Source organism: Pseudopipra pipra, chromosome 3 (genome assembly GCF_036250125.1).
Source record: "Pseudopipra pipra isolate bDixPip1 chromosome 3, bDixPip1.hap1, whole genome shotgun sequence".
Classification (NCBI taxonomy): Eukaryota; Metazoa; Chordata; class Aves; order Passeriformes; family Pipridae; genus Pseudopipra; species Pseudopipra pipra.
This window is the reverse complement of record NC_087551.1, coordinates 11,876,860-11,890,030: the sequence shown is the minus strand read 5'-3', so window position 1 is coordinate 11,890,030 and position 13,171 is coordinate 11,876,860. Positions and strand designations below refer to the sequence as shown.

Here is a 13,171-nt window from a genome sequence, read left to right as displayed (position 1 = left end):
AATCCCTGCAGGCTCATGAACATGGTACCATGGTATGTTACATCTGGGAAGAGAGTACAGAGGAGGGACTGAAGTGACAAAATAATAGTGATACAAGCCCATGAAAGAGACAGTGTCAAACCAGTATAGGCATCTATTTTTGAGGCTTCTTCATAAATGTAAGAAAAACATTAAAAAAAACCCCAACACAACAGTTTAATTCTAAAGAGTTGCACAATTAAGACTCTTCACTCAAAAGAATGATTCTAACCAAAGCTGGCAAATTTGTGCATAGGTTTTTCATCCACTTGCAATGTAAGCTGTACAGTGCCTGTACAATGCAGTTCTCTGCTCAGATCCTTGTGGGTGGAACGGGATCCTGAAACAAGGGTGACTTGTCCACACTTCCACAAATCAGTACGGCAACAGATAAAATTACCTCCAAATACGTATGAACATTTCAGCAATACACAGATGAGATGGAACACTGTGTAAATGCACAGTAATGGGAATGTTGTCCTTTTGTCTGACTGGAGATTAGGGAGCACAATAGGCAGGAAAAAAGAGCTTGAAATGTCAAGGGACTTGACAAACTTCAAGGAAAAATTTAATAAATTATTCATACACACAGTATGCTGTGAAATCCAAATGGGACATCCAGAGTCTGTTTCTGACAAAGGAGCACACAAGAAAGGAAGGAATATTGGAACAAGCAGCCTTGAGGATAAGGTATGAGAAGACTGAAAGAAATGTCAACTTATGCGACTGTATTTCAGGGGTGCACATACAAGACAGTTCAGAAAGTCTAAAAGAAAAAAACAACTGACATTCATTAACAGTGAAAAAAATCTAAAAGCCATTAAAAACAAGCCAAGCGCTTCAGAAATATAGTTCATCTGAAAAATAAAAACTATAAAAGAACAAGATGTGGTCACTACAGCTTCACAAGGAATAGTCTCTGAATTTTGAGAAAAAAAGCAAACTACTTTGAAAAGAGAAAAATTAAGATTCAGAATGAAAAATTGCTCATTTACAGGTATGCAAGTCAAGACAGAAGCATGGAAAAAACCATGAGAACAGTGCCAAAAATATCCACAGGCATGTGCAGGACTTTTGAGGTAAAGGAACAATGAGAAAAAAGTGAATGTATTGATCAGGCAGAAAATAAACACGCTACTAGAAGACAGCTGAAAGAACATGGGGGAAAATGCTAAACAAATACAAAAAATAGAATATAAAAATAAATATATAAATAATGTAAATCTAAACAACACATCTAAATAATACGGATTCAGAGACACTACTTGAACTGTTACTGAAAAATGAGACAGCAGAAGAATCAATGAGAGGCATTGAACAGGCTCTTCTCCCTTGGTAGAGAAAAGGTATTAAAGAACAGGAAAAGAGTAGCAGAACCCTTTTCCAGGGAGTTACTCTTACTCTAGCCCTGTTACCATTGCAACAGTACAACACCTAATTGTTAGTGGTTTTCAGTTTTGGAAAGTGGAACTAAAGACATGAGTCCTGCTATCATCCCGAACTGTTTATACCAATGAGAATTTAGTTATCATATATGCAGAAAAACAGTTGAAATACATAGCTGGGCACAGAACCTGGACATTTTTTGTCCAGGAGATGGTCCCATATGCACTGGCTTCGGATCTCATCCTACTTAAGATATGCTTGCTCTGAAGAATAAGAAACACGATAAGAAGGATCTACAGTGGAAGTTTAAAAACCAGCATGAGTAGGAAAATAAGGAGAACCTAGAAAAACTAGAATAGCAGCCAAAGGACAATAGGAGTTCTTATTTACTAAACAGAATCACTCACTGAGTTAGACCACTTGATACAGAGCAACAGAAAGAGCATGAGAGATGGCAGTGGACAGCATTATAAAGAAGCAAGCATTGCAACAGGTCAGCAGAAAATGCCAGCGTAATTTTGGGCTATGTGCACAGAGGCTGAATCACACTGCAGAGCAGGGAGTGGTCTCTGTAACCACATGCAATATTTCAGGTGCTTGAACACATTGCATGTCTCCTCCCAGTCCACTGCAATGAGTATATTGAAGTATCCAAACAAAGCCTCATTTATCTAAGAGACTTCTAACTACAAAAGCAGTATCACTTAAGCTGTCTGCTTCACTGAAGGCAGACACGGGTTCCTGCTGCCACATCCCACACAGAGGAGTAAGACACTCTCACTTCTTGTTTCCCAAAACAGTATTCACCAGCTTTGATGTAGTTAAAAAAAACCCCAAAACAATCCAAAACAGAAGCACAGCTTCCCCATAAGCTGGGATGCTGAAAGCACAGATAATAACACAAGGTGTTTGGGAAATAACCTTGTCCATATGCTCATCTGGCATGCTATAAAGTGCAGTATGTTTCTCACCTCTGGCTCTCTTTTGGAAATAACTTCTGAAGTTGACTGGAGACATACTTTCAATCCAGAATCATTCCACCTTGCAAAGAATTACACAAAAGCATTGGCACAGATTTCATCAAAGAACAGATCTGCTACAGGAACCCTGTAGGCTACTGGTGCTCAGCAATTTATTCTTTTGACAGAATAAAGGTCAGGGAATCTCAATCCCAGAGGAGGGTGCACTATACACATCCTACATGGCTGCCAGTAATCAGTCACAAGTAACTGAGTATGCCAGAGGAAGCGGAATGCAGTCATGGTGTACTAGCACAATAAAAACAATGCAAGATTTTTGATAAGCCATCAGACAACTGATGTAACACAGCCTAGCTAATGAATGAAACACTGGAAAGCAAGGCTAGGAGGCAGCATGACAGGTACTTCAAATAAAATTAAGCCCTCAGGGAAGCCACTACTAACATTCTGAAAGGAGCACATCCCCCATCAATCATACTGGCAGCGGACATTTGTCCGGAGTTCTACTAATGAGCAGAAAGGAGTAACAGACAGCCACTCAATTATTGTACGCTCAGAAGGGAAACATAACACTGCCAGAGAAGAAATCCCAAACGTGCTCTGCTGCCACAGAGAGCGACAGATAGCGGACAACACATCAGACTTATTATGGCTGCAGGCCTGTAAGCCAAGGCCTGTAAGCCAAGGCCACAATATTAAGAATAATAAGCAATCTGATGGCTGTTTAGGACATTTTGTTTTCTACATAGGACTAGAAGGAAATCATAATTCAAACATGGCAAATATCACCAGTTATAAGAGATTGTTTCCTTACAAGAAACTGTGGCCTCTCCCAAGCATTCCGGGTCTGAAGCTACTCTGGTTTGTCACGGCATGACAGTATTTTTTGAAGGAACAATCTGGAATCATTTAACTTTCCCAGAGGTGCAACTCTGTAGCTTATCCAAACAGAACAGATTTTGCTGAGGTTGGAAGTTTACAATGAAAATGTCTGATTTACCCAGGAAACCACTCAAGAACATCTCAGGAAGATAAATATATGTTATTCCAGCTGGAGTAAGTGTTTCTTAAAGGGACACCCAGTTTAGAGGCTCTTCATCACCAAACCAGCTTCAGAAAAGGAAACTCTTACGGGTTATAGAAAAGACAGGCAATACTCTCTGCTGAGAGTAAACAGACCCCTGAGCCCACAGCAGCCCCTTTGTGAGGCTGCAAGATGCAGCCTCAGGTAGCTGTGCCAGAGAAGAGCACATTCCTCCAGGCTTTATGGCAGGTACTGTCACTGTAAGGATTTCTGGACCTCAGGCAAAGGAAACCATGCAACCATCTGCACAAATGAAGTCTTAACCTACTCTCCATGAGTTGTCAGGGTAATGGACACTACCCAAACAGTAAAATAGGGTTGCAGAGACAAGAACATTGACCTCATGGCACTTTAAAGGATCACCCTAGCTGGCACTTCTGGGATATTTCCAGTAGTACTTGCAACAACTGCTCTCATTTCAAGAAGACTATTAGGCTATAACTTTCCAAAACACAAGTTTGCCAAGTTTTAATGACAGGGAATTCAGAGCATCTTCTGAAATATTAATATCCTGAAGGTACACATACAATGTCTCACAAAGTGAGCCCAAACCACATGCATTTCCCTCAGTCGATGCTTTTCTAACTATCATAAGCAGGAGACACTGTGTTCAAGTACAACGTGTGGGTGGCAGCAAGACTTGGAATGTTTGTTTGCTCATGCATTGTACTGAGATATGAGGTACTGTGGATGAAATGGAGTGTATTTGAATCCTTGCAACGCCATTCATAGCATAATCTGTACAGGTACAATCTGCCTGAGCTCAAAATACAGTAGCCAAAATACAACTCTAATCTCTCACCTCTCACTAGAAATATGGCTACTTATCACTGAAACAACATCCACATAACACTGAACACAACAGCTGTGTCATGGAAGAAGTGAACACAATCACACAATCTTATCTTGTTTCCTAATTAAGAACTTACATTTATAGATGTTCAGATGTTAAAAAAAAAAAAAAAAAAAAGAGCAGTCCATTATAAGAGGTTGAAAATACCACTGTGGAACTAACAAGATCTCAAGCATGTTGGCTTAAACCTTTCACACATTTTTTCAAAACATACTGCCTGATCAACACACAAAACACAGTTAAGACATTACCTTGATGCAGATGGACATTTTACTTTGGCAAACCTCTAGTTCATTTCTTGCAGTCTTTCTACAGTGAAAACTTGCTACTACCTTAATAACCTTAATTTTATAGTATTTATTTGCAAGGCATCACAATAAAGACACTCCCACCTCAGAACACTGCTATGAAGACTTCTGCTAAGAAGTGAGTGGAAGTTAAGGCTAATTGATTGACTATTTTAACCAAAGCATGCTTCACACCCTGCAGCATAAACTAATCAGGCTTGCTTTCCTCAAAAGGCATTGTGATGGGAAGCCAATAATTCCTACCCCAATGGGCAGCCTAACTGAAGATGCAAAGTGCATTTTGTTTGGTTACCAGGTGTTTACTTCCTTCTGCCTCTGCCCAGAAAACTCAGCTCTGCCTCCCCTGAAAACCACTTGAGCCAAAGGCATCTGGATCTAGGCTATGCTCAGTCAGTTCATAGGAAGGTCATTAATAGGTCACAGATCTCTCTCAACTTGGGTCTGAAATGAGAAAGACCCTGCAGAAGGGATGATACTTTCATTCTCCAGGCCATTTGCAAAAATAAATGTGGACTTAGTTCAGGGGCATATTCCTGATTCAGCAGGAAAAAACTTCCATTACGGCCAACAGTTGATCATCAGACATCTTACAGTCATACTACTGGACTGTTCCATGCACTGGGGCTTTTACTTCACAGTACCTGTTTTTACTGGCCCAGACTGTCTCTGGCATCCTGAAGGCCTGGACACAACCTCTGAACTGTCCTGCATTAACAGCCAAGCACAGAGCAACCCCACAAAAGTTAATCCAGCCTAGTCTCACTCCTGCAACAGCCAGAGCTGCATCTGCAGAAAATGAAACACCTAAGAAGGAGCACAGGGACAGCCAAGACTTGCAAAAGAGAGTTCAGAAAAAGAAGCCATGTTCTATAGCATTAAAACCAGTGCAAAGTTCTCCTTTCCCCAGATATGCATAAGGATGTAAAAATTGAGACTACCCATGGATAAGAAACAGAGAAGCCCAAGGGAGAAGCATGATTGCCCTTGAATGGATGTTATTTTGCCACCACTACCACCCCCAAAGCACAGTAAGACCAGAGACCACTTGTGCTGGGCACTGAGACAGTACAGCAGAGTTTCTGCCTTGAAAAAACTAATGTAAAGACTAAAACATTATACAAGCACATCAGTAGAGGAAGAACATAGACAAACAATAAGTAAGCACAGTGCACAGACACACCATTAACCCAGCTCAGGTTTGGGGCTTGACCTCCCTTTAGTTTCAGTGACCACAAATATCTGCCTGACAGGTGCCCATCTGTGACCCATTCACTAAGGAAAGCTTGGGCTAGCTGAAGACTGGAAAACACAGAAGCACCAGTCCCACACTGGTCACTGTGGACTGTGACCACAGGCAGAACTTCTCCAGACCTGCTGACTCTACAGACATGGCAGCACAACATGTTAGAGCCATGGTCTCTGAAGGAAGAATCAGCATCAGCTTCTTCCCATCTTAGCAAATGTTGCATTTGAAGATATTCCAGAGACTAAATTTCAGATTAATTTAACAGAAGTTTCCTGCAAGCTGCTGTGTTAGATGGCTGCCCCTCTAGCTATCAGCACACAAAGAAGGTCATGCATTAGAACAAGCACCTACACAATGCTAATGGAAACTGTCCTCATGAAAAGATACAGGATTCACTGGCCAAAAACCAGTTCTTCAAACAACTTAACTTTCAGACGGATTACACACCACTTCTTCTCACCCACTGACTTCCTGAATCTGCCCCATAGCTCTCATGAGAAGACCTTCTGATCAGTATTTGATAAGATGAGTGAGCCAAAAGACACCCAGTTTGTTAACACATCAGGCACCTCTCGGCTCCAAGAGAGGTGTTTACAGGCACATCTAGCCTGGACTATACCCTTAACCACAGAGTCAGCGATGACATCTATACCACTCAGCTTGTCTCCCAGCTCTGCCAGAGATACAACTCTGAGTTCAGCTGGCAGCACAATGAATCCTTCTTGCTGTTCCCTGTGGTCTGGAGTGCAGGTGACACACTCCCACAGGCTCAGGGATGCCTGGTGGCCACTGCCTGGCTTCAGGGATCCGGCTGTAAGGCCAACCCGTTCACTTAGGAGGCAAAGAGGCAGCTTCCCAAAGCAGCACGGCCACGATGACACACCCCGTTCTGGGATCCGTGGCCATCGCGGCACAGTCCCCAGAGGCTGCAACATGGAGGCAACGCAGCGGCGGTCCGGTGGTGTCCCACCCTGCCCCGCGGTCCCCGGGGCTGCTCCCGCGGGAAGCACGGCGCGGGCACGGCGGCCGGGGCTCGCCGCGCATCAGTCCTTACCCGGGGCCGGCCCTCCCCGCCGCCGAGGGGGCGCGGCCCGGCGGGGCAGGGATGCTGCAGGGCCACCTCCCCGCCGGCCCCGGCCGTGCCCGGGCTCACAGCAGCCCCCGCGGCTGGGAGGGGCGGGGTTGGCTCACCTGGGCACGCAGCTCGGCGCCGAGCGGTCGATCTCCCACGTGGCGAAGAGATTCATGGGCACCGGCACCGGCCCGGGGCCAGCTACCGCCATCGCGGCCGCCGCCCCGCCGGCCACCGCCGGAGGCCCCGCGGCGGGGCCCGACCCGAGCGCGCCGCCCGCCGCAGCCGCCGCCGCCATCGCCGCCATCCCGCCGCCGCCGCCGCCGCTGGCGCTGGGGGGCGGCGCGAGCCCCTCGCCTCAGCGCCGGCCTCCGCCCCGGCGCGCGAGCGCGCGCGCCCGCCCGCTCGCTCGCTCGCGGCCCGTGGCCAATCAGAGCGCAACCGGGGCTCGGGCACGGTCCAACCGGAGCGGGGAGAAAGGGCGGGGACCGAGGCCGGTGGCGAGCAGCCAATCGGAGCCTCCGGGGAGGGAGGCGGGTACGGAGCGGCCAGTACCCAATCGGAGAGGCCGGTGGCCGGGTCCAGCCAGTGGGAGCGGCGCCGCGGCCCCAGAGGGGCGGGGGGAGCGCGCGGCGTCGCTCCCTCTAAAATACGCCGGCCCCGCCCCGAGAGAGCGCGCGCAGGGGCGCGGCCGGGCGCGCGCGTTCCGGCTCGAGGATTGTCCGTCCGTCCGTCCGTCCGTCCGTCCGTCCCCCGGGCGGGAGGGGGCGATCCCCTCGGCCGTACAAGAGCTGCTGTGCCGGGGGTGGTGGCAGAGACATCCTGCTGGAGATCCCCAGGGCGATGGCGAGCCCGTGGGCCGCCACGGGGAAGGAGTGCCCTCCGCGGGGTAAGCAGCCAGAGGAGGGCCTGAGGAGGAACAGGGCAGATAGACCCGCGGGCATGGTGGGTTGAAGCTGAAAGGAAACCGAGAGCTACAACTGATTGTTTCCTCGAAACCCCGGGAACTCTAAGGGAACCGGCTGCAGGGAGAGACAGAGAAATCCACTTCAATCACAATGAACATCTCTCCACGGGAAACGCAGCTAAAGGAGGAACCTCGTCAGCCAGAAACTGCAAGTGGCGGCTGGTGATGAGCAAAGGCCATTTGTGCTTTGGGGACCATGCCCAGAGCTTCAACAACTCTGAGGAAGCATGGCACAGCTGCAGGGCAGAGCATCCTTAGGGGCAGCACGGTTTGCGGGGACAGAGCTGAGGGCAAGCCTGTGGTACAGCAGCTGGGCAAGTGCATTGCTGTGGTTCTGTTCTGGCAGAAAGCATGAAGGTTGCCCTCCTGGACCTCACCTCTAGTAGGGCCTCAGAAGACGATCTGTCTGAAATGGCTCTGCCTCTCAATAAAATTGGAAAGGAACATCAGAAAGTCAGAGAAATCGGAAATCATCAGAGGAGGGTGGTGCTGGTTGAGGGCTGCTGGGAGGCAGAGATGAACCAAGAGCTGCAGTGCTTCTCATTGAAAACTATCTGAAAGAAATGGCCAAGTCAATAATGTTCAAAACAAAATAAAGAGAAGCCAGCAGTTTCTGCAGGGATCTATGCTGCTCAATTCACCTAGTAGTGACAAAGTTTTCCGTGGATGCAGTTATTCCTGGCAGACTGTAAAATGTGGCTCATGCCAGTGGAGGAATTAGAATTTGAGAAGTGACAGCAGCACAAACTTGCAAAGCAGCCTAAGACATCCATGGTTTCTACTGTGAATCTTGAGTACAGCACTGATGTTTTCAAAATGTTCTCAGTAAACATTTCAGGGGCACTTCCCTGAATACTGATGTCTGCTTCTTGCTCCCTGCCCACCTTCCTAGCCCATTTCTGCATTTGATGACTGGCACAGATCCCAGCAGTTGCTCAGACCTCCTGACTTGCTCACAAAACAGCTTGATTGCTGCTTTGGTGCATTTTCTTTCCTTTAAGCAAGTCATTAATGTACAAGAGGACCTTTTGCTTTCATCCTTGGCAGCCATGGTTCTCTAAGAACATTTGCTAAGAGATCTTAGCAGAGGCCTTTGTGGAAGTCCAACTGGATCAAGGATGAGCTGCATTTTCATAGCATTCTGCCAATGAATATGGGAACCTTGTTTTTGCAGCAGGAGAGAGTCACACGATGGTCATGGCCTTATCTCAGCATTTTCACCCATCTAGTTTGACCTCAGCTGGCTCAAATGGGTATCACCATGGCCTTTTCCCAAAAGCAGCTGACTACTCCAGAGAACCCTCCTAGATCTGGGGGCTAGAAAACCCATTGCAGTCCCCAGCTGTTTGCTTTAGTCCGTTTTCTTTTCAGTCTGAGTCACTATTCCTGACTATTTGTGTGGTACTTTAATAACATTGAGTGCTCCAGGTTTTCAGGGATGCACTCTGTCATAGGTTTACTTGTTCTAAAAAACCAAGCAGGGAATTTTTCTTTCCCCTGCATCATTGTGAAAGAAAGATGTTGAACGGGGGAGGGTGGTTTGGCTAGAGTGATTCACACACACAAAAGAACTGGCCGAGGGCCCACATTCCAGGCTGATAGCCCTCAGAAGACTGGGGAAGGGGAGGTGATGAGGTTTTTTTCCTCCTCATCGGAAACGGCAGGTCACTAGACTTTTGCCCTGACTCAGGGAGAGTGTGTGTGTGGAGGCATTCCAGGGTTCGTTTTGTTTTTCAGCGGGGTCATCTGGCTGCTTCTGGCCCCGGTTCCCTTCTGTTCTTCTGCGCCCTGTTCTGCCCCCAGCCCGGACTTGTTCAGATTTCATCGGAGAGGCTTGGCCCTTCTGCGAAAGAACCTTTGGGGGAGTCCCGGCCGGAGCCAGCCGCCGACAGCGTGAGTCTGTGGGAAAATCTCCAGTTCGGCTCCTCCCGCGCTCCGGGGCCCTCCCGCGGCGACCGCCAGAGCCCAACAGCGCCCCCTGCCGGCCACCAGAGAGCAACTGCAGGCTCTGCTCCTCCAGTGATCCAACAGCGCCCCCTGCTGGCCCTGGTTAGAATTGCGCCAAAAGGCGGAAAGTACTGAACGGGGTTTTTTGGAGGGGACTTTGGGTACAGGATTAGTGTTCAGTTGTTTTTGTGTTCTTTTGTTGTTCTGCCTGTACACATATATCCTTTAATAAAGGGCTGTTATCTTTTCTTTCTCCATACTTCCTCAACTGCAGCCTCTTAATTTCAGATTTACAATTGCTTAGAGGGAGGAGCTTGGTCTTCCTCATAACTCATCTTCCTTAGCAAAACACTTCAGTCTCATTAAACTGAGACATACTCTCACTTCCAGGAGACCAAAGGCACCTCTCTGCTCAGCCCAGGGCAACCTGCTGAAGTGATGGCCCTTGAACACAGCCTTCCAGGCAGCTCCCAAGGGCTGGCAGTCCTGCTGCTCCCCTTGGCCACTTCTCCCCTGCCTTCCTGAAGGATGCCCATCGTTTCCAGCCACCTTTGCTCTGCCCTGTGACTGTGCCACGCTTTACAATCTGTGACACTTTTTCAGAGCTGTTGAAGCTCTGAGCATGGTCCCCAGGTCACAAATGGCCTTTGCCCATTGCAGTAACCACTTGCAATTTCAGGCTGATGAGGTTCCTCCTTTGGCTGCATTTCCCTTAGAGGAATGTTCAGTGGGATTCAGATGGATTTCTCTGTCTCTCTCCCTGCAGCCTGTTCCCTTAATTTCTTGCCTTAGTGCAGCTTACTTGCTTATTTTGGCCTTCTGGCTTTTCTACAGATTAATTTATGCATTTGTTCTCAGGCTGTTTCAATTTGCCTTGTTTATCTGGGGGCTTGGCTACACAAGTGCACTCTTCATTTTTTCCTGCATTCATGTCATATTGGCTTTGTGCCTACAGCATGAGCTACCCACAACTGTGCTCTTCCACACATGGTGGCTTTTCCCTGCCTTTGGGGTCAGAATTTTCATGTGTTTGTCATACTAGAGCCTGGTTATCTTTCAGCTTAAACAGAGATCAGTAGAGTTGCCATCACATTCAACTGTGTCCCCATCTCCTCTTACACTGAGACCTTTCTGCGTGACAACCACCAGCTGTTTGCTTCATTGTGGATATGATCCTTGAGCACATCAGGGAAAGTACACAAGGAACCCTTGTCTTTAACATCCAGGTAACCAGCTTGAAATCTGCCTCCAGAAAAGCCCTTTTACTTGTTTTTTTATGTGTCACTGCTATCCAAATGGACTATGCCCATGAGCATGCCCAGCACTTCAACACTGTTTAGAGATATCATAGCAGACAGTACCTTTGCTCTGGGCAGACAAGGTGCCACAGTGTGCCTCTATGTGTTGGTCAAGCCTTTAGAGGACACCCGATCCCTTCAGGCCATCATTTTTCTCAACTACACTGTTCCTGGAAGAGCCACACGTTGTCTTTGCCCCTGAACAAGGTTGAGGTGCAGCAAGACACAGCAGCTGCTCTGGAGTAGAGCATTTCTGTTCAGTACAGACATCACTGTCAAGCTGTCATGGTTTTAGCTATAATAGCACCTTTTGTGTTCAAAGCCATGTTTTCTCCCTCATCGCCACAACCTGCAGGCACCTTCTGCCAGCAGCCCCAGCCCAGCCCAGAGCAGTGGGAAAGTTGTGCCGTTCTCAGGCACCAGGCCCAGTGCAGGCTCGTTCTGCTGTGTCCTGGGCAATCTGGGGCTGAGAGGGGCTCATCCTGTGCTGCTGGGGATGCTACGGTGTCTCAGTTTAATGAGACTGAAGTGTTTTGCTAAGGAAGATGAGTTATGAGGAAGACCAAGCTCTTCCCTCTAATTGTAAATCTGAAATTAAGAGGCTGCAGTTGAGGAAGTATGGGGAAAGAAAAGATAACAGCCCTTTATTAAAGGATATATGTGTACAGGCAGAACAACAAAAGAACACAAAAACAACTGAACACTAATCCTGTACCCAAAGTCCCCTCCAAAAAACCCCGTTCAGTACTTTCCGCCTTTTGGCGCAATTCTAACCAGGGCCAGCAGGGGGCGCTGTTGGATCACTGGAGGAGCAGAGCCTGCAGTTGCTCTCTGGTGGCCGGCAGGGGGCGCTGTTGGGCTCTGGCGGTCGCCGCGGGAGGGCCCCGGAGCGCGGGAGGAGCCGAACTGGAGATTCCCCCACACCGGGAAGGGGAAGGGGAAAAGGGAAAAAAAATAAAGGGCTTTTCCCACAGACTCACGCTGTCGGCGGCTGGCTCCGGCTGGGACTCCCCCCCTCCTCGTCGACGGGTACAAGCATGGGAGCAGAGGAGGGAAGGGGCGGCCTCCTCCCCCAAAGGTTCTTTCGCAGAAGGGCCAAGCCTCTCCAATGAAATCCCCGCAGGTCCGGGCTGGGGGCAGAACAGGGTGCAGGAGAACAGAGGCGAACCGTGGCTAGAAGCAGCCAAATGACCTGGCCGAAAACAAAACAAACTCAGAGCCTTTACACACACACACATACACACACACACACTCCCTGAGTCAGGGCAAAAGTGGAGTGCCTGCGGTTTCCTGAGGAGAGGAAAAAAACTTACCTCCTCCCCCCCCCCCCCCAGTCTTCTGAGGGCCATCAGTCTGGAATGCAAGCTGTCGGCCAGTTCTTTTGTGTGTGTCAATCACCCCAGCCAAAAAATCACCCTCCCCCTCCCTCCTTCAGCATCCCTCTTTCCTAATGATACAGGGAAAAGAAAAAAAATTCCCACTTGGTTTTTTTAGAACAAGTAAACCTGTGACATACGGCTGGGGCTGGAGGGTGTATAGAGGGTATTTGGAGAGGGCTCTGGCCCCGCAGCCTGGATGGGACAGGCAGATGCTGCTGGTTACACACTGCCCCCCATGCCAACGAGCCAGGAGTGTGTCTTTGTCCTGAGCAGGCTGCGTAGATCTGCACTGGCCCCCGGTGGCAGTGGCCCACACAGCCATTCCCAGGGCTGGCCCCACATCCAGCTCAGCCTCCAGGCCCTAGGACAGTGCTGCATCACCAGTGCTTGGGCTGCTGGTCCCTCCTCTGCCACTCGGGTACTTCACCTTGTGAAGGGCTGGGGTGGCTGCAGGATTTGTGTGCTCCGGATTCAATGCTAAAAGCCTCAATTTTCAAAATCCTTATGAGCCCAGGCTGCCATGACTGCATGTGTTACCAGCTACAGTGTCCCCCTCTAGGTACATCCAGGTGGTCCAGGATGTGTGCTCTACCACAGCTTTGCACCGTGCCCCTTAACTTGCTGTTTTTCCAT

The 13,171-nt window shown here is 48.6% G+C and overlaps 1 protein-coding gene across 2 annotated transcripts in view; it reads right to left on the bottom strand.

Moving 5' to 3' along the window:
* The window catches only part of LOC135410916 (phosphofurin acidic cluster sorting protein 1-like), a 61,476-nt gene extending 54,207 nt beyond the window's left edge, over positions 1-7,269 (bottom strand). The window contains exon 1 of one of the 2 annotated variants that reach the window (XM_064647845.1): positions 7,067-7,269. In XM_064647845.1, coding sequence (XP_064503915.1) covers positions 7,067-7,254 — 188 coding nt within the window. In that variant the 5' untranslated portion in view covers positions 7,255-7,269. The remainder of the gene's footprint in view (positions 1-7,066) is intronic. The other variant, XM_064647846.1, reaches the window with a different exon arrangement.
* Between the last annotated feature and the right edge of the window lie 5,902 nt (positions 7,270-13,171).